The sequence below is a fragment of the Malaclemys terrapin genome, chromosome 13, assembly GCF_027887155.1.
Source record: "Malaclemys terrapin pileata isolate rMalTer1 chromosome 13, rMalTer1.hap1, whole genome shotgun sequence".
NCBI lineage: Eukaryota > Metazoa > Chordata > Testudines > Emydidae > Malaclemys > Malaclemys terrapin.
In genome coordinates, this window is record NC_071517.1 from 25,173,972 (window position 1) to 25,192,950 (window position 18,979).

Genomic DNA, 18,979 nt, shown 5'->3' on the forward strand with positions numbered 1-18,979 from the left:
CTTATTCACTTTCTCCACACCACTCATGATTTTATATACCTCTATCATATCCCCCTTTAGTCTCCTCTTTTCCAAGCTGAAAAATCCTAGTCTCTTTAATCTCTCCTCATATGGGACAAGTTCCAAACCCCTAATCATTATAGTCGCCCTTTTCCGAACCTTTTCTAATGCCAGTATATCTTTTTTGAGATGAGGAGACCACATCTGTACGCAGTATTCAAGATGTGAGCGTACCATGGATTTATAAAGGGCAATAAGATATTCTCCATCTTATTCTCCATCCCTTTTTTAATGATTCCTAACATCCCGTTTGCGTTTTTGATTGCCGCTGCACACTGCATGGACATCTTCAGAGAACTATCCACGATGACTCCAAGATCTCTTTCCTGATCAGTTGTAGCTAAATTAGCCCCCATCATATTGTATGTATACTTGGGGTTATTTTTTCCAATGTGCATTACTTTACATTTATCCACATTAAATTTCATTTGCCATTTTGTTGCCCAATCACTTAGTTTTGTGAGATCTTTTTGAAGTTCTTCACGGTCTGCTTTGGTCTTAACTATCTTGAGCAATTTAGTATCATCTGCAAACTTTGCCACCTCACTGTTTACCCCTTTCTCCAGATCCTTTATGAATAAGTTGAATAGGATTGGTCCTAGGACTGACCCTTGGGGAACACCACTAGTTACCCCTCTCCATTCTGAAAATTTTCCCATTTATTCCTACCCTTTGTTCCCTGTCTTTTAACCAGTTCTCAATCCATGAAAGGATCTTTCCTCTTACCCCATGACGACTTAATTTACATAAGAGCCTTTGGTGAGGACCTTGTCAAAGGCTTTCTGGAAATCTAAGTACACTATGTCCACTGGATCCCCCTTGTCCACATGTTTGTTTACCCCTTCAAAGAACTCTAATAGATTAATAAGACATGATTTCCCTTTACAGAAACCATGTTTACTTTTGCCCAACAATTTATGTTCTTCTATGTGTCTGACAATTTTATTCTTTACTATTGTTTCAACTAATTTGCCCAGTACTGACGATAGACTTACCGGTCTGTAATTGCCCGGATCACCTCTAGAGCCTTTTTTAAATATTGGCATTACATTAGCTATCTTCCAGTCATTGAATACAGAAGCTGATTTAAAGGACAGGTTACAAACCATAGTTAGTAGTTCTGCACTTTCACATTTGAGTTCTCTCAGAACTCTTGGGTGAATGCCATCTGGTCCCAGATGTTAACTTGTTACTGTTAAGTTTATCAATTAATTCCAAAACCTCCTCTAATGACACTTCAATCTGTAACAATTCCTCAGATCTGTCACCTACAAAAGATGGATCAGGTTTGGGAATCTCCCTAACATCCTCAGCCTAGAAAACTGAAGCAAAGAATTCATTTAGTTTCTCCACAATGACTTAACTAAACTGGATCTTTCAAAGATCCCTCCTGCACTGCCTGCAGAATACATGCTATCGGAGTGCTATTTCAGTGAGAGAGCAGATTCGTTAGATAGGTACAATTTAAAACAGGACAAAGACAAAGTGGAAGGGAAGGGAAAGAAATGAGCCTCTCTCCCAGTACATCTATCTGCCAACCCACATTTAATAGCTATTACAGCCGTTGTGCAATCTATTTTAGTTTTGCCAAATATCTTCAAGGTAAAAATAATAATACACAGACAAAAGTCCTATCTTACATTGTTCTTGTAGGGTTGCTTGGGATTGAAACAAAAAAACGGAAGGAAGGAAGAAAAAAGAAATGCTGGAATTTCCTGTGGATTTCCTCATGAAGAGGCTGGAAACCATTATGTTTTTAATTATGATGAGGTCTAGGAAATTTAATTGTACCTCACAATGTATGCAAAGCTGAGTATAATTGGGAAGAGTTCTCACCCAGATCACAGATCCCATGCCACTTTCACTGCACCCTGAAGGATATATTATGAGGCACACGTTGGTAACTATTGTCCAACTTTAAACCAAAAAAAAAGTAAGTTATCTGCAGCCACAAAATGAAAATCGCAGCTGAAAAATCTGTTTTCTTTCTAGCTCCCACCTTCCTAGCATCTAAGCAACGAGCAAATGGTGCACCAGATCCTTAGCACAGTTACGTTGCATAATTACTTCATTGTTCCTATTGTTCTCATTATGAATTGTAATTACTAACGTCTTTATTTATGTTTGTCTTGTTAGAATGGCCAGGATAATTTTGTTTACTGCATACCAGCACTTAGTGGAAAACATCATTCTGAAAAGCTTTAATGTAGACATTAGTGATTGCGGAGCTTTCCGCTGTGTTAATTAAATGGGGTGCATAAAAAAATGCAGTGAGCTGCAATCAATAGTGCTTTGTATTCCGTTGCAGTATATCCTCTGAGAGATAGCAAGAACAAAATGTTCTCATTTAAACTGTCCTTTTGCTAAAATGAGGCAAATGCCAGCCCTCTGCATTTTATGCATCTGCTAACCTCGGGCGAGGGCAGCAATGAAAGAAGAAAGTCCCCTTAAAAGTGAAGTGAAAAGTTTCTTAATATACGTATGTGTGTCAAAGAGTGCAAATCCTTAACAGAATGCCATCTGCATTCAGCTCCTAGCACACTGGGCCCTGATCCAGCTTCCAGGCACTACCACAACACAGGTAAAGTCAGAACGAATATATACAATGTAGGCCTGGCAGAGTCAAGACCTAGATACACGTCATGCACTATTCCAGGAGCCCATCATCAAGTTTGAAGCTAGCAGGTGATAGTGCATGGCAGTGGTGGAAATCTCCCTCCCCTGAAGGCCCTCTCATTTTGTTTCTCCCGACTTGTAACAAGCACTGTAATGTGCAGTTAGCATACCTTTGTCCCTACCACACTTTGAAAATGTGTGACGCTCTTGAGCCACAATATCATCAGTTGGTAGGGTTGCCAGGCGTCCAGTTGAAAAGGGAACCTGGCAGTGTCAGCACTGCTGACTGGACACTAAAACTCCGGTTACCGGAGTAAACACCATCAGTCTCCTTGCCAAGAGCACGGGAAGAGCAGCAACTGCTGCTGGAGCCTGGAAGAGCTGCTCAGCTGCTGACGAAAAGAACTGACTGGCTCCCAGACCCAGCTCCAGCCTCTCCAGAGGCCATTGCCGGGCAGCTGCAGCAGGACACAGCTCTGGGCTTTCTCAGCAGCAGTGTGATGAGGGGCTGCCTACCATCCCCAACAGAGCCCATGCAGAATTTCAGGGGGTACCTACTCCTGCCTAGCACTCTCTGACTCAGTGCTGTGAAGCGCAGGCCAAGGACACCAGCAGGGGATTAGCAGTGTGTGGGGACATGGGGCACAGGGTCTGTGGGGTCCTCCACAGACTGGATGGATTTAGACAAACATCTCAACTAAATTTAGATTATACACAGTTAATGTGGGCCTATGCGGGGCTGGAAAAGGCAGTTTCTTGGTCGGGGGGAGAGCTGGCTGGGGCTGTAGCAGCCAGTTTGGCTAAGGGGTGGGGGGTTGGGGCTGTAGCAGGGGGCTTGGCTAAGGGGCTGGGGCTGTAGCTGGGGGGTTGGCTAAGGGGCTGTGGCTGTAGCAGGGGGTTTGGCTCTTGAATTGGGTTGCAACCTTTGAGGTACCAAAACCAGGACATCTGGGACAATCCAAGCCCACAGTCCTGGCCAGCTAGCAGTGTGTACTGAGCACCGTACAGATTTCCTGGGATAGCTACCTTAAATAAAGGGACGATCCTGGGAACACTCAGACAGATGGCAGCCCTGCTGTTGAGGGGCACCCATAGCCCCAGGACTGAGATTGTGCTGATGGATTTCTAGCTCCTGTGTGCCATGAAGCCCAGTAAGTACCACACATTCTCCTTTAGAGGGCTCTGCTTCTTTGGAGTGACTCATGTGAGCAATAAAACACCAATGCCAGACCACAGAGAGGGACCCAGATGTGTATTCCGCATGTTCTTTAGCCAGGATATGGTGCAACCAATGCCCCTGCCGCACTTAGCAGAAAATTGACTGGAAAAATGAGAAGGCTCCTTACCTACAATGTGGATGAAAGTTATGAAGGGGTTTGTTGTCGTAAGTGAATTTATCTCTGCAAAGTGCTGTCTCGGGTTTCACCGTATTTCAAGACCAAATACTCACCTCCACCATCTCAAGTCTTCTTAGGAAGCTGTCCAGCCGTGCAAACACCATGAGGGATTGGAAGTCCCATTCTTTCACTCCTTGGCCTGGTTTAAAGTAGGTGTGGAGATTTTCCCGCCTCTCCTCAAACGTCTGCTTGAAGTAACTCAGGATGACGAGCACCTCCCGCACTTTGCCCAGACTTTCTTCTGCTTCCCCCTTCAGAATGTCTTCTGGGGTCAGGAAATTCCAGGCCTACGGTGACAGAGCCAGAATTGAAGTTCTGCTGCCCCAAGGGTCTGGTTGGGTTTTTGGGCTGGCTACATTTAAATGTGTTTCTCGAGCCAAACAATGTTTTTTAAAAAATCATTATATGGGGGAGCCTCAGAGGATGGGGAGATAACATGCCTCTTTTTAAAAGCTTTCCTGAGCAAATCTAAAGATCTGGGGATGAAATCCGGGGACACCTTTCCACAATTCCTGACTGTCATGAACACAGATGCCAGAACTCCAACTCCACAGACTATTCCCAGAGCCCAGAACCCAGTCCTAGCATGAGAAAGCTAGAAGGCCTTTCTAGGTGATGGTCTGACACCCAGCCTCTCATAGACTCACAGACTCATAGACTTTAAGGTCAGAAGGGACCATTATGATCATCTAGTCTGTCCTCCTGCACAATGCAGGCCACAGAATCTCACCCACCCACTCCTGTAACAAACCCCTAACCTATGCCTGAGTTACTGAAGTCCTCAAATCGTGGTTTAAAGATCTCAAGGTGCAGAGAATCCTCCAGCAAGTGACCCATGCCCCACGCTGCAGAGGAAGGCAAAAAACCTCCAGGGCATCTGCCAATCTGCCCTGGAGGAAAATTCCTTCCCGACCCCAAATATGGCGATCAGTTAAACCCTAGGCATGTGGGCAAGACTCACCAGCCAGTACCCAGGAAAGAATTCTCTGTAGTAACTCAGATCCCACCCCATCTAACATCCCATCACAGACCATTGGGCATATTTACCAGCTAATAATCAAAGATCAATTAATTGCCAAAATTAGGCTATCCCATCATACCATCCCCTCCATAAACTTATCAAACTTAGTCTTGAAGCCAGATATGTCTTTTGCCCCCACTACTCCCCTTGGAAGGCTGTTCCAGAACTTCACTCCTCTGATGGTTAGAAACCTTTGTCTAATTTCAAGTCTAAACTTCCTCATGTCCAGGCTATATCCATTTGTTCTTGTGTCCACATTGGTATTAAGCTTAAATAATTCCTCTCCCTCCCTGATATTTATCCCTCTGATATCTTTATAAAGAGCAATCATATTTCACCTCAGCCTTCTTTTGGTTAGGCTAAACAAGCCAAGCTCTTTGAGTCTCCTTTCATAAGACAGGTTTTCCATTCCTCGGATCATCCTAGTAGCCCTTCTCTGTACCTGTTCCAGTTTGAATTCATCCTTCTTAAACATGGGAGACCAGAACTGCACACAGTATTCCAGATGAGGTCTCACCAGTGCCATGTATAATGGTACTAACACCTCCTTATCTTTACTGGAAATACCTCGCCTGATGCATCCCAAGACTGCATTAGCTTTTTTAAAGGCCATATCACATTGGCTGCTTATAGTCATCCTGTGATCAACCAATACTCCGAGGTCCTTCTCCTCCTCTGTTACTTCCAACTGATGTGTCCCCAATTTATAACCAAAATTCTTGTTATTAATCCCTAAATGCATGACCTTGCACTTTTCACTATTAAATTTCATTCTGTTACTATTACTCCAGTTTACAAGGACATCAAGATCTTCCTGTATGATATTCCGGTCCTTCTATGTATTAGCAATACCTCCCAGCTTTGTGTCATCTGCAAACTTTATTAGCACATTCCCACTTTTTGTGTCAAGGTCAGTAATAAAAAGATTAAATAAGATTGGTCCCAAAACTGATCCCTGAGGAACTCCACTAGTAACTCCTTCCAGCCTGACAGTTCACCTTTCAATATGACCCATTGTAGTCTCCCCTTTAACCAGTTCCTTATCCACCTTTCAATTTTCATATTGATCCCCATCTTTTCCAATTTAGCTAATAATTCCCCATGTGAAACCATATCAAATGCCTTACTGAAATCGAGGTAAATTAGATCCACTGCATTTCCTTTGTCTAAAAAATCTGTTACCTTCTCAAAGAAGGAGATCAAGTTGGTTTGGCATGATCTACCTTTGGTAAAACCATGTTGTATTTTGTCCCAATTACCATTGACCTCAATGTCCTTAACTACTTTTTCCTTCAAAAATTTTTCCAAGACCTTGCATACTACAGATGTCAAACTAACAGGCCTACAGTTACTCGGATCACTTTTTTTCCCCTTCTTAAAAATAGGAACTATGTTAGCAATTCTCCAGTCGTACGGTACAACCCCTGAGTTTACTGATTCGTTAAAAATTCTTGCTAATGGGCTTGCAATTTCATGTGCCAGTTCCTTTAATATTCTTGGATGAAGATTATCTGGGCCCCCCCGATTTAGTCCCATTAAGCTGTTTGAGTTTGGCTTCTACCTCGGATGCGGTAATATCTACCTCCATATCCTCATTTGTCATCCTACCATTATCCCTAAGCTCCTCATTAGCCTCATTAAAGACTGAGCCAAAGTATTTGTTTAGATATTGGGCCATGCCTAGATTATCTTTAACCTGCACTCCATCCTCAGTGTTTAGCGGTCCCACTTCTTCTTTCTTTGTTTTCTTCTTATTTATATGGCTATAGAACCTTTTACTATTAGTTTTAATTCCCTTTGCAAGGTCCAACTCTACATGGCTTTTGGCCTTTCTCACTTTATCCCTACATTTTCTAACCTCAATAAGGTAGCTTTCCTTGCTAATCCCTCCCATCTTCCACTCCTTGTAGGCTTTCTGCTTTTTCTTAATCACCTCTCTGAGATGCTTGCTCATCCAGCTTGGTCTACAACTCCTGCCTATGAATTTTTTCCCCTTTCTTGGGATGCAGGCTTCTGATAGTTTCTGCAACTTTGACTTGAAGTAATTCCAGGCCTCCTCCACCTTTAGATCTACAAGTTCTTCAGTTCAATCCACTTCCCTAACTAATTTCCTTAATTCTTTAAAGTTAGCCCTTTTAAAATCAAAAATCCTAGTCCCAGATCTGTTTTTGTTTATCCTTCCATCTAGTTTGAACTGAATAAGCTCATGATCACTCGAACCAAGCTTGTCCCCTACAACCATTTCTTCTATGAGGTCCTCAATACTCACCAAAACCAAATCTAAAATGGCATCCCCTCTTGTTGGTTCTTCAACTACTTGGTGAAGGAATCCATCAGCTATCTCATCCAGGAAAAACTGAGCCCTATTATTATTACTAGCACTTGTCCTCCAGTCTATATCTGGGAAGTTAAAGTCTCCCGGGATCACACAATTCCCATTAGTGTTTACTTCATTAAAAAGATTAAAGAGGTCTCCATCCATATCCAAATCAGATCCCGGCGGTCTGTAGCACACTCCAAGCAGTATCTCAGGGGAGGCTCTAGTAGCTTTCTTTCCCAACGTGATTTTTGCCCAGACAGACTCCGTCTTATCCATTCTTTACAGTCTACTTCATCATTGATATACAATGCTACTCCACCACCTTTGCCTTTATTTCTGTCTTTCCTAAACAGCACATAGCCTTCAATACCTGTACTCCAGTCATGACTACTATTCCACCATGTTTCTGTTATCCCTATAATATCTGGTTTTACTTCCTGCACCAGTAGCTCTAGTTCCTCCATTTTGTTACCAGGCTCCTCGCATTAGTGTACAAACACCTTAATTTTTGCCATTTGGCTTCACTGACATTCTTTACCCGATTAGGCACAGACATTCTACCGCCAGTATTACCTATTAGACTTATATCTACACAACCCTTCCTCCTTACGTCCAATGTTAAATTCCGGCATGGAGATTACCTGGACATCTCCCAACCATCTCCCCCAAATTCCTAGTTTAAAGCTCTCTTAATCAGTTGTGCCAGCCTCCATCCTAGAAGTCTATTTCCCTCCTTACTCAGGTGAAGTCCATCCCAAGAGAACAGTCCTCTCTCCATGAATGCTTCCCAGTGGCCATACATCCCAAAGCCTTCCTTATAGCACCACTGCCTGAGCCATCTGTTGATCGCCATAATCTTGTCACACCTTTGTTGCCCTTCTCTAGGAACAGACAGAATCCCACTGAAGATCACCTGAGCCTCGATTTCTTTAAGCGTCTTCCCCAGCCTGGCATAGTCTCCCTTGATACATTCCAGCGAGAATCTAGCTGTATCTTTTGTTCCCAGATAAAGAACAATCAGTGGATTCTTTCCCGCTCCCATTAGGTCCTTTTCAGCCTCAGGTCCATATCCCGTATCTTAGCACCCAGCAGACAGCACACCCTTCTTTTCTCCAGATCAGCTCTAGTTACAGGCCTTGGTTTCAGGACTGATGGCTCCACAACGGGGTGGAAAGGCAAACCTTACTTAGCATCTGACTGCTAAAGGGGGAGGGGGAGGTCCTTCCCCCTCTGGAGAAGCAGCAGCTTTCCCCGCAGGCTGTAGAGTCCAGGAAGCCTGTGGAGAGCCAACGGGCCAGCTACCATTTTGTTTTACAAAACTGTGTAATGAACTCTGTGATGCCATAAGCTTTGTTTTCACCTGGCTTTTTCATTGCAATCTGCTGGGGGCTTGATCATTATTATTTATACAACACCAAGCAGAGCTCTGAGCACTTCACTGTGCTCTGACCTGCAGATTCTACAAACTGGGGTGTGTGCAAATGCCATAATCAGAAACTCCCAGATTCCCTCAGCATTCCTCTGTTGAACACATGGGAGAGTTTGTGCCCCATAGGGGCCAGAGATTCTGCTCTTAAACCGTCAGATCTTGAAGGGATCCACAGGAGGCAAGGGGTATCTTCACAGAACTCCCCCAGCTGCTGCTGCCTCTGAAATCCCCTGGGGGGCAGGCACAGAGGGGAAAGGCAAGCATTACTGGGGACTATCGGCAGCGATTGTGTGGTTTCCTGTGGCTGAAAATCCAGTAGAAACCCACTAGCCCTGCTCATGGCCTCCTGGCAAAGCTGGGACCATGTGGAACCCCAAAGAGAGGCTTCCATGTGACCTGGGTGACCATGCTGTGGAAGTGCCACCACTCATTAATAAAAGGCTAGGGATTGTGGGTGCTCATGGAAGTGCAGGGAGCATATGTCTAAGTGGATAAAAACACAGCTGAAGGACAGATGGGATGCAAGATAAAAGCCAAATGACTGAGCAGCTCTCTTTGGTGCAAAGCATTAGCACTGCAGGATTGACATTTCTCTGAACTCTTCTAAGCAAACATGAGCTCTGGCACTGGGGGACACAGTGGTTTGAGATGGCTTTCATGTCTAACATGGATGGATGTGCAGCCCAGACACTACATGGCTGGCAGAATCAAGTGGCTGCATGAAAGAAATCCCAGACGAGCCTAGTGGAAGATGTGAAAGCGCTGATACCTAGGGTTAAGTTCAGTGTTGCAAGTGGGGCGTATCCTGACCCTGACCCCTACCCCATCTGTGGAAGCCTTGAGATAGAAATTTCTAACTGAGCTCTGGGGTTCAGGGAGTGGTTTAAAGGGTCCAGGCCACCTACTTGTTGGATGAGAAGATTGCAGATTTCCTGAAGCAGCACTATGATCCGTGCAGGCGTGTTGTAGTAATTGGATGTGGCCCAGATTAAACAAACCATGTGGAGCAAGGGACTGATCAATGGCTTCACCTCATTAAACTCAACATTCTCTATCTCCTCCAAGCTGCGCTGGAGAGGTGTCAGGTGCAGGTTAATATCCTGGGCCTCAGTCAAAGCTGTGAACATAAACAGCACACATGAAAGGTGAGGTCTGTCACGCCCTAGCATGCAGCTATTGCCTGGGCTCTGATTATCTCTGATGTCATTTCACACCAACAGGCAAAAACTCAGCTTGCAAAATAAATTAAGCCAATTTATTTGGAAAAATGAACAGCAAAGGGAAACAGAAAACAACACAACCAAAAAAAACCAACATGCTGTTTCTCCTTGGGACTCTGAATAGAGCCAACTTCTGTCTGTTTCCGCATCAGTTTTACCAGTGTAAAATACACAAAAGCTGCTTATGAAGTGGTTAGGATCGCTACACACCTAACATACCCCAAAGCCTGGAAGCCATAACTGTTGTGCCTTTGAATGTTACTAACCTAGGTTAGTCTAGAGCAGCGGCTCTCAACCTTTCCAGATTACCGTACCCCTTTCAGGAGTCTGATTTGTCTTGTGTATTCCAAGTTTCACCTCACTTAAAAACTACTTGCTTACAAAATAAGACTTAGCAAAGAAGGGTCCACAAAAAACAGTTCTGCGGGCTATAAACCTGATTGCCAATTGACACAAGAGTGTTAATTGTTTAGGAGAGTAATACTTGAAGAACTAATTTAGAACAGCCAGCTTGTCTCTCTAACATTATTAACGGTTAGAATCGTTATGAAGAAGTGAGAGATGCTGGCAGACCTCCCAGCTCACTGAACACTGACAAATGCATAGCCAGAAACCAGGCTGGCTCACCTGTGAGTTAATATAGTTAAAATAGATATTATTGTGATAAGAAAGTGTTTAGACTTGATGGAATGCTTGTAGGATGCTGCATGTATTAATCCTACTTATAATATCTGTATGCCATGGTATGAAGTTATATTGAGCATTTGCATTGTAAACCTCGGTAACTGTGTAACTCACCAAATGGGAAAAGCAGCATTAATTAAGGTAAAGTGCTCGTCCTGCACACAAGGTGGCCCACTGAAGGCAAATAAGGCATTGTGCAGCAGCAAAGGACAGAGACCTTGTTTACTGCATTCCTCTCTCCCTCTGGGAAGGGGAGCCCTGCAAATGAACTCATCCCTTCAGATGGATTCTGGGGGGAAGGGGATAAAAATATCTGACAAGGAAAAACTGAGTCTCTCTCTATGCTGTCTTAGGGTGACCAGACAGCAAATGTGAAAAATTGGGACAGGGTGTGGAGGGTAATAGGAGCCTATATAAGAAAAATACCCAAAAATCGGGACTGTCCCTATAAAATCGGGACATCTGGTCACCCTATGCTGTCTGGACTCTGAGGGGCAAAGATTCCTAACCATAAGCAAGAGATCCCCATGCTGCTTGGCCTGGGTCAGCCCTAAATGACATACACAGTAGCTTATTAGAGAAGCATCTACTCATAACTCATTTGTGTGTGTACATTTCCTGTTTTAACCCTATAAATAATTCTAATTTCTTTTCTTTGTTAATAAATCTTTAGTTTATTACAGGATTAGCTACAGGCATTGTCTTCGGTTTGAGATTTAAGTACAATTGACCTGGGGTAAGTGACTGGTCCTTTGGGACTGGGAGTATCCTGAATATTGCTGTGTTTTTTTGGTGTAAAGTGACCATCTATCACATAGTCCAGCTTGCCTGGATGGCAAGTGAGACTGGAGAGCTCAAGGGAACTGTCTGTGACTCCATGGTAAGGCTGTTACAGTGCTTTAAAAGTTCACATTGGTTACTGGGTTGGTGAAATCTAACTATAGAACATACAGCCAGTTTGGGGTTTCTGCCCTGCTTTTTAACAATCTGCCCTGAGGCTGGCATGCACAGACGTGAGCCGCTCCAGACAGTGTAACACTGGCATTGACTAGAAAGAAAAGAGAGAATTCAAAAGCAAAAAAAAAAAAAAAAAAAAAATCCATCCTCTATCCAACTTCAGGGGAGTTATCCAAGGCAAATAGCAAGTCTCTGTCCTTATGAAGAAGGCTGTTGTGGGAGGTGGAGTGGAATGTAGCACTGTCTCATCCACACTAAAGATGCTTCCAAAGAACAGGACTTCTCTTTTGGAGAGTTGCATTTTGCTATGAACTTAAAAAGAAACCTCTACAGATGGGAGCCCACCTTCTGCAGCAGCAACACCTGCTGCTGAGGAGAAAAGCGCCTTGGCTTTGGTGAGTTGATAGGGTTGGTTAGTGACACCGAAGTTCTCAAAAGATACTGGTTGTTTTGGTTGAAAAGGGGTTTTTTTGCTGGGCTATAGGTTACTGTTGGTCATGAAACAGGAGGTGTATCAGGGCCAGATTCACAGGGGGAACTTAGGTACCTAACTGCCTCTTTAGCTGGCGAAGTCCAACCTTTAAGCACTACTGACATTCACAATATCCTGCTCAGCCGCCACCTAACCCCATAGGTGCCTAATTTACTAGGCACCTATGTTTACACTGGAAAAGTCTCCAAGGTACCGACATTTTGGCAGTTGGGCATGTACATAGCTGCCTCAGTCTGGGAAGTGCCCAGCATCTCTGTGCCGAACTCCCACCTAATCCCCTAGTCTTCCCACCTATCTCACCCATGAACCCAACCTGGTCCATGTGCTCAGAGGCTGCCTTCAAACACATCAACCAGGTCAGGCCCCACACAAAGCACAGCTGGAGCACCCAGCCCCCTTTTATCCAACAGCCCCGTGGTGAGGGCACTCACCCAGGATGGGGTTCAAATTCCACTCTATGGACTTGTCTTCATGTACAGCACTGCAGCCGTGCAGCCACCGTGCTTTAGTGAAGACACTACTATGCCGACGGGAAGTTAATCCACCTCCCGAAAGGCGGTAGCCATGTCAATGGAAGCAGCTCTCCCAGTGACCTAGCACTGTTTGCACGGGGGTGGGGGGAGGGGTTAGGTTGGTATAACTACTTTGCTCAGGGGGTGGATTTTTCACACCCCTGAGTGACATAGTTATACCAATATATAGATCTGTGGTGTAGACCTGGCCTATGACTCTCTAATGCTCTCATTGTTGGAACTGTTCCATCTTGTATAAAATACTTAACTAGTCATTAAAGCAGGGACTGGGACTTGAGACTCCCACGCCCCAGGTGAGTGTTCTAAGCATTGGGTCAATCTTTTGTTCTCTCTCTCTCTCTCTGGCCCAAATGAATATTTAAATAGTTTGCACAAAGTGGCACAACTTTAACAGAAGTTCTCATCCCAGAGGTTCGGGCACTCAGCTGGGATGTGGGAGACTTGGGTGCAAATCCCTACTCTGCAGGGAGTTGATCAATCTGAGCACTGATTTCCCTACTGGAGAGCAAGGATTTGAAAACAGCTATCCCACAACCTGAGAGAGTGCTTGAACTACTGGGTACGGTGGGAGGGTACCAACCACACCTCATTTTTTCTTGAGAAAGGTGCTTAAGCTAGGTCAGCCTAACTCCAGGAACAGATTCAATAGCCGTGAATCCCAAGCAGAGGGAAGCCCCTATCTCTGCCCAGACTTAGGCACTGAAGTTCCTTTGAGGGGGCGGGGCTTAAGCGCTGTAACGCTCAGCCTAAATCCCCCTTATCAAGCTAGCCCTCACGGCCTCCTCAGAGATTCCTCCTTCCCCGATAATGAAGGAAACTACAGTAAATTTTCAGGATTTTGTTTGGGCTGGACTGAATTCCACTGGGCATGGCTTACTTGAGAAGACTGAACTTCTGCAGAGTTGGGCATTGCTTGGCTGTAATTTTGCTTCTCAAAGACACACAGTAGAAAACTTCTTAGAAACTATTCCCTTTTTTTTCTGTAAAATGACAACATTTCTGAATAAATGTGCCAACATTCTTATAATTCTGATTTAAATAGGGAGGCAACGGTCCTTTGTCTGCCCAAAGGAGTAATTCCTCTTGTTCCAGTGTAAATGCACTGGGAGGGCAAAATAAGGAGGAGAAAGGCTGGAACGTTAATCCCCTGCATCACCTAGAGGACACTAACCCAGGCTTTAATCTTTTATCACTATGTCTTCTTTAGAAGTGATACCAATTAGGACGATGGTCTTGTCAGATCTTATGAACTAAGCAGGTTAATACTGGATGGAAGATCTTGAAGGAGATCCCAGGAGCTGTATGGAGTGTTTCTAAGGATGTTCCCTCTGATCCAGTCCAACATAATGCTAGAAGACACTCTTTTCAGATGAAACATAAAACCAAGGACGCAACCATTTATTGCACTCAGACCCATTGCACTTTTCCTGGAGATTGCTCTGACAAAAAGTCTGCACTGAGGACTCAGAATCAAAATCTGAGTTCTCTACTCAGCCAAGCCATTGACCTGCTGTCTTGCTGTGTGACCTTGGGCATGTCACATCAGCTTTCCACACCTGCAATGACTCCTCAGGAAAACAGGGAGAATGATATCTGCCCACCTTTATCAAGTGCCTTAATATCCTCAGACCAAAAGGTGCTCTGCCCACAGCAGTTGCAAACGATTATTTTCACAAGACTGGGGTGGTGTCCAGACTAAATTCCAGTTTGGGCAACAAGTAGTCTAATGAAAACTCCCCTTGTAGTTCCAGTTGGATACAGTATTCAACATTTCCTGCCCTAAACTGTTGTGAAGGGCTGTGGCTTGCTGTAAAGCAGCCACCACGATCACACTGTAGTAGGTGACATTAATCCATCAGGATGAGGCACTCTGGATTAATATAAGATTATTATTAAAGGCGGAACAAATCCCAAAATTCCTCTCCATGACTTTTGGGAGGTTTCTGGATCCACAGACCAGTAATCAAACTGGTCCCAAGATGGTACCAAAACTGCAGGGTCATCTACAATCCCAAACCTCTAACTCTTCTGCCCCTTCGTCCTCCAGGATGCCCTTCCCAACAATTCCCTCCCTGCACCCCTCTCTCACTAGGGCATCAAGGACCAATGCCACTGCAGACCAGTCGTGTTGGGACTGTAGCTATAAAAATCAGGGGATGGGGAAAAGACCAACCATGAAATCAGCATAGCTAAGGCAAAGAGGGTGCCCAAATCTCACCTTCTACGACATCTCTGAACATCGCTTTGAAGGCTGGGAAGTAGCTGCTCTGCACTCTGTCTAGAAGTTCAGCCATTTTCCTCACCTTCTGAGTTTTCAGCTGATTGTAAATACATTCCAGGTCCTCGTACCTACAGCAAAGCAAGAGAGATGAGAGCTCTAGGTAGAGATCACAGCAACTGAACCCAGGCAAATAAATGTCCATCTCCACTCCATCTGCGTTGAGCAATTCACACCTAGCCTGCGCGGCTGCTGGCTCATGGGAGTTCCTCAGACCTCATGGGCTTCAGCACTGTGAGGGCTAATCCTTATTCCAAGGGGAAGCCCAGTCCAGGGGTCAAAGTCAGTGACTGCCCACAGTCCAATTGCCAGGTGCCCCTCCTGAAGTACCAGACAGGAGGGTTGGAGGATAGGAAATTAGCTCTGCATTTTTTAACTGAGTTGGCTGAGCATGTTAAATCACTGGAGCCTATTGTAAATAAAAACAGCTTGTAGCAAGTCTGATTCCTGAGTCAGGGTCTGTCGCTGCTACTGAGGCCTCTAACCCTCACTGCAAGCAGAGAAATTGATTCCTTTTTGTCAGAAAATCTAACATGTTTTGGGCTTCAAAAACTGGCTTTGAGTTTCTTGGAGAGAGGGAAAGAAGCCCAGTGAGAGGCTTCAATTAGCTCTTACCGGTGTCTGTGACGCATTGTACCTCAAAGTAGCACCCTGTAACCCCCATACTCATTATTTGTATATGGTTGTGATATTTCATACAAAGCGTGCCGTGTAAGGTGCCATATGAAAGGTCATGATCTGCTGAAACCCATTGTCCTGTCAAAACATGTATATTGTTAGCGTGTATGAAATTATGATATTCTGCTATATGGTTGTTACTGAAATACATTGTGTGTCCGGGAGATGCCCACAGCTAGCTCTCCAGTGGCAACAAAGGAGGTGACCCTCACCCAGGCGGGCGTGAAGTGACCATCGTGAGCCATTGACCAGCCGGGGAAATGTAAACAAGAGATTTATAATTTTGTGAGACACAGTTGTACAAGCACTGCACAATGGAGATTGCTCAACTCTGTGACTCATCAAGGCCCACCAGGACATGCCTGGCCAGTATCATTCCTGGGACATGAACTGAAAGTATAAAATAAGGGACAGTGACATCATGCAATTACCTCTCTCCTCCCCCACCTACGCTGAAGGTACCAAGAACGCTGAGAAGACAAAGACTTCAAACTGATGAGATTGGTCCTAGGCTGTGTCTTAAGAACTGTAACCTGCCTGCAACTTAGTGGGGTGAGAAAAGCTGTTTGATTAAAATCTTGCTTAGTCTAATGGAGGTTAGGATTTAGACTGCGATTTTACTTTTATTTCTTAGGTAACTAACTCTGACCTTATGCCTACCACTTATAATCACTTCAAATATATCTTTCTGTAATTAATAAGCCTATTTTAATGGTTTATCTTTACCAGTGAGTTTATCTAAAGTGCTTGGGGAATCTGCTCAGATTACAAAGGCTGGTGCACAGTCCACTATCCTTTGACGAAGTGGCAAACTAATTAATACGTTTGCACTGTTCAAGAGAAGGTCTTTGAGGGATTTGCTGGTGTCTCCCACTTTACAGTTCATGAGTGGCTTAGAGAGCACTCATGCAACTTACCTGGGTGTGTCTCTATGCTGGTGGCTGAGTGATAATAGCACCTGCTGCTTGTCACTAGCAAAGCATTGAGAGAGACAGCCCAGGCTGGAGAGTTAAGGGAGCAGAGCAGTCTCATTGTTCCAGGTTGTACCCTGGGGTCCCAGTCACAGTGTCGCCTGTTCTTAGCTGTGATGGAAGTGGGATTTTAGAAAAGATCCCTTAGGTATGGAGCCCCTACGCTGGTGGTCAGTTGAAATACTGCCAGTTGCACCAGCAGTGACCTCCTATGTATTTCACAGCTCATGGTTATTTTATGAGCTTGAATAAACTTCTCTATCTTGAGTCTTTATATAAACTTTAAACTGCTTAGTCTTTATATCTTGTCTGAGTAGTGCTGGCTGCTTGCAGCATTTCCCTTCCATGTAACATGAGCTTTTACTGACAAACATACACTGCCAGGCTGCCCGCAACGTACCTGTTTTTCCAGAATTCTAACTCCACCTTTGGATTGGGGTTGCTGCCTTGCAGAAGTGGCTCTGATGACTCTCTTTTCAACGCTCCCTGGATCTGGTAGCTCCACTCTATCACTGTTGACTCAATGGCGTGCACGAGAGATTTATCCACCAGTTCCACACTGCAGAAAGTAAATACAAAGTCTCCCTGTGAAGTTTGGTTTTTGTTTGACAATGCGCAGGAATCAGATATGCTGTGCAAAATAACCAGATGCCAATGTTTATTTCACAAGGTGCTGTGTATCTTAAATCCCCACACTTTTTTTTTAATAGTACAGTAAATTCATTCTGGAGAAAGTTTCTAAAATGCCTTTATAGTGGATACCATCATCTAAGCCAACATCCTGCCACCAGCAGTGACCAGTACCTGATCATTCAAGGGAAGGCAGGCAGAAACAATAATGCACCCAAACATCTTACTTTCTGACCCCCTGAGGTACATGTGAATGCCCTTGGCACGAGACTTGCTCGTGTTTAGTATCTGAACTTGCACAGCATGGACAAGATTGTGGCATGTATGCCAGTGCCCCAGCAGGGGGTGGTGTGGAGCCCCCCATCCCATGAGGAGCACTGGGGAGACTATGCCTCAAGCAGAATCATCTCTCCCAATGCTGCTCTTTGCACAACCTGCTCCATCTTGCCTCCAGTGATTTACTAGACTCAGCTAGGAGAGAAACCATGCAAGGTGGCTGCTAAGCTGAAGGAGCAGAGGAGGTGCCAGCTTGCTGCACAAAAGGCTGGAAACGGGGAGCACAGCTCCTGATAACTGTTGGATGTCACAATGCTCCTATGCCTGCAGCACCAAATGGGCTCAGTCTTCAAAGGTTTTTGTGTGGCAGACAGACAGAAAGACAGTCAAAGAAATTCCATAGAGCATAGTTGTGCCTCCCTTTGCTTGGCCAGCTATGGGGATCAGCTTCTCTCAGGGCCTGTCTATTCTGGGTTTCTCTGTAGTGCCTGTCACTGCGGGGGGAGGGATAGCTCAGTGGTTTGAGCATTGGCCTGCTAAACCCAGGGTTGTGAGTTCAATCTTTGAGGGGCCACTTAGGAATCTGGGGCAAAATCAGTACTTGGTTCTGCTAGTGAAGGCAGGGGGCTGGACTCGATGACCTTTCAAGGTCCCTTCCAGTTCTAGGAGATAGGATATCTCCATTTAAAAAAAAAAAAAAATTAATCACTGAACCTCTCAGTTACAATCTTTGGCTTGATCCTGCTCCTCTGAAGTCAACAGGAGTGGGAACAGGCCCCTAGGCAGGGAGATGCATCATCTAAAGACAGGCAGCAGCACCATGGTGAGGCAAAGAAAATGATAAAGAGGAACAGGGTTTGTTTCCTCTAGTCTAGAGGGTTACACACTCCATTGCTGCTGCCGGCTGAGCTGGCAGGTGGGGGGAGTGGCAGGGACACAGTCTCTACCCCTGACCCTGTAGCCATTTCACCTACATTTAATGTTACCTAATCTAAGCCACTCCTCTTCCTCTCCTTGTTGCTTCAGCAGTTTCACATCAGCAACTTCCCGTGGCAGCCCATATGCTCAGAGGCGCCTGAGCAGTAGCACTGTGACATCATAAATAACTCACCCAATCAGCACTCCCTCCCTCAAGAAACCCAAACCCTAGTCTTAAACCTTAACCTCTAACCCTGCTGCCTGCCTTGGTCATCTCTCCCCTTCACATTTCCCCCTGGCTGCTGCAGGCAAAGGAATCTCTCTACCTTTGGCACCAAATGGGCACTGGCTAGCTAAATTACAAGTTTTGACTGGACAAAGGTAAAATGATCTTGCCTGAGACAGGCTTAGTGGGGCAGGAGCGACAGTGCAAAGCTCCAGCCTCATTCCAATACAGCTTCCAATCTGAAGCAGTTCCCACTATTCCAGCCCTGAACC

At 44.9% G+C, this 18,979-nt stretch overlaps 1 protein-coding gene across 1 annotated transcript in view; it reads right to left on the bottom strand.

Annotated features, from left to right (window-relative positions):
• The window catches only part of DNAH9 (dynein axonemal heavy chain 9), a 404,651-nt gene that overhangs the window by 376,653 nt on the left and 9,019 nt on the right, over positions 1-18,979 (bottom strand). The window contains exons 3-6 of the mRNA XM_054048023.1: positions 17,058-17,216; positions 14,949-15,079; positions 9,749-9,960; positions 4,127-4,360 (exon numbers count right to left, since the gene is read on the bottom strand). Of these exons, the coding sequence (XP_053903998.1) occupies positions 4,127-4,360; positions 9,749-9,960; positions 14,949-15,079; positions 17,058-17,216 (736 nt within the window). The remainder of the gene's footprint in view (positions 1-4,126; positions 4,361-9,748; positions 9,961-14,948; positions 15,080-17,057; positions 17,217-18,979) is intronic.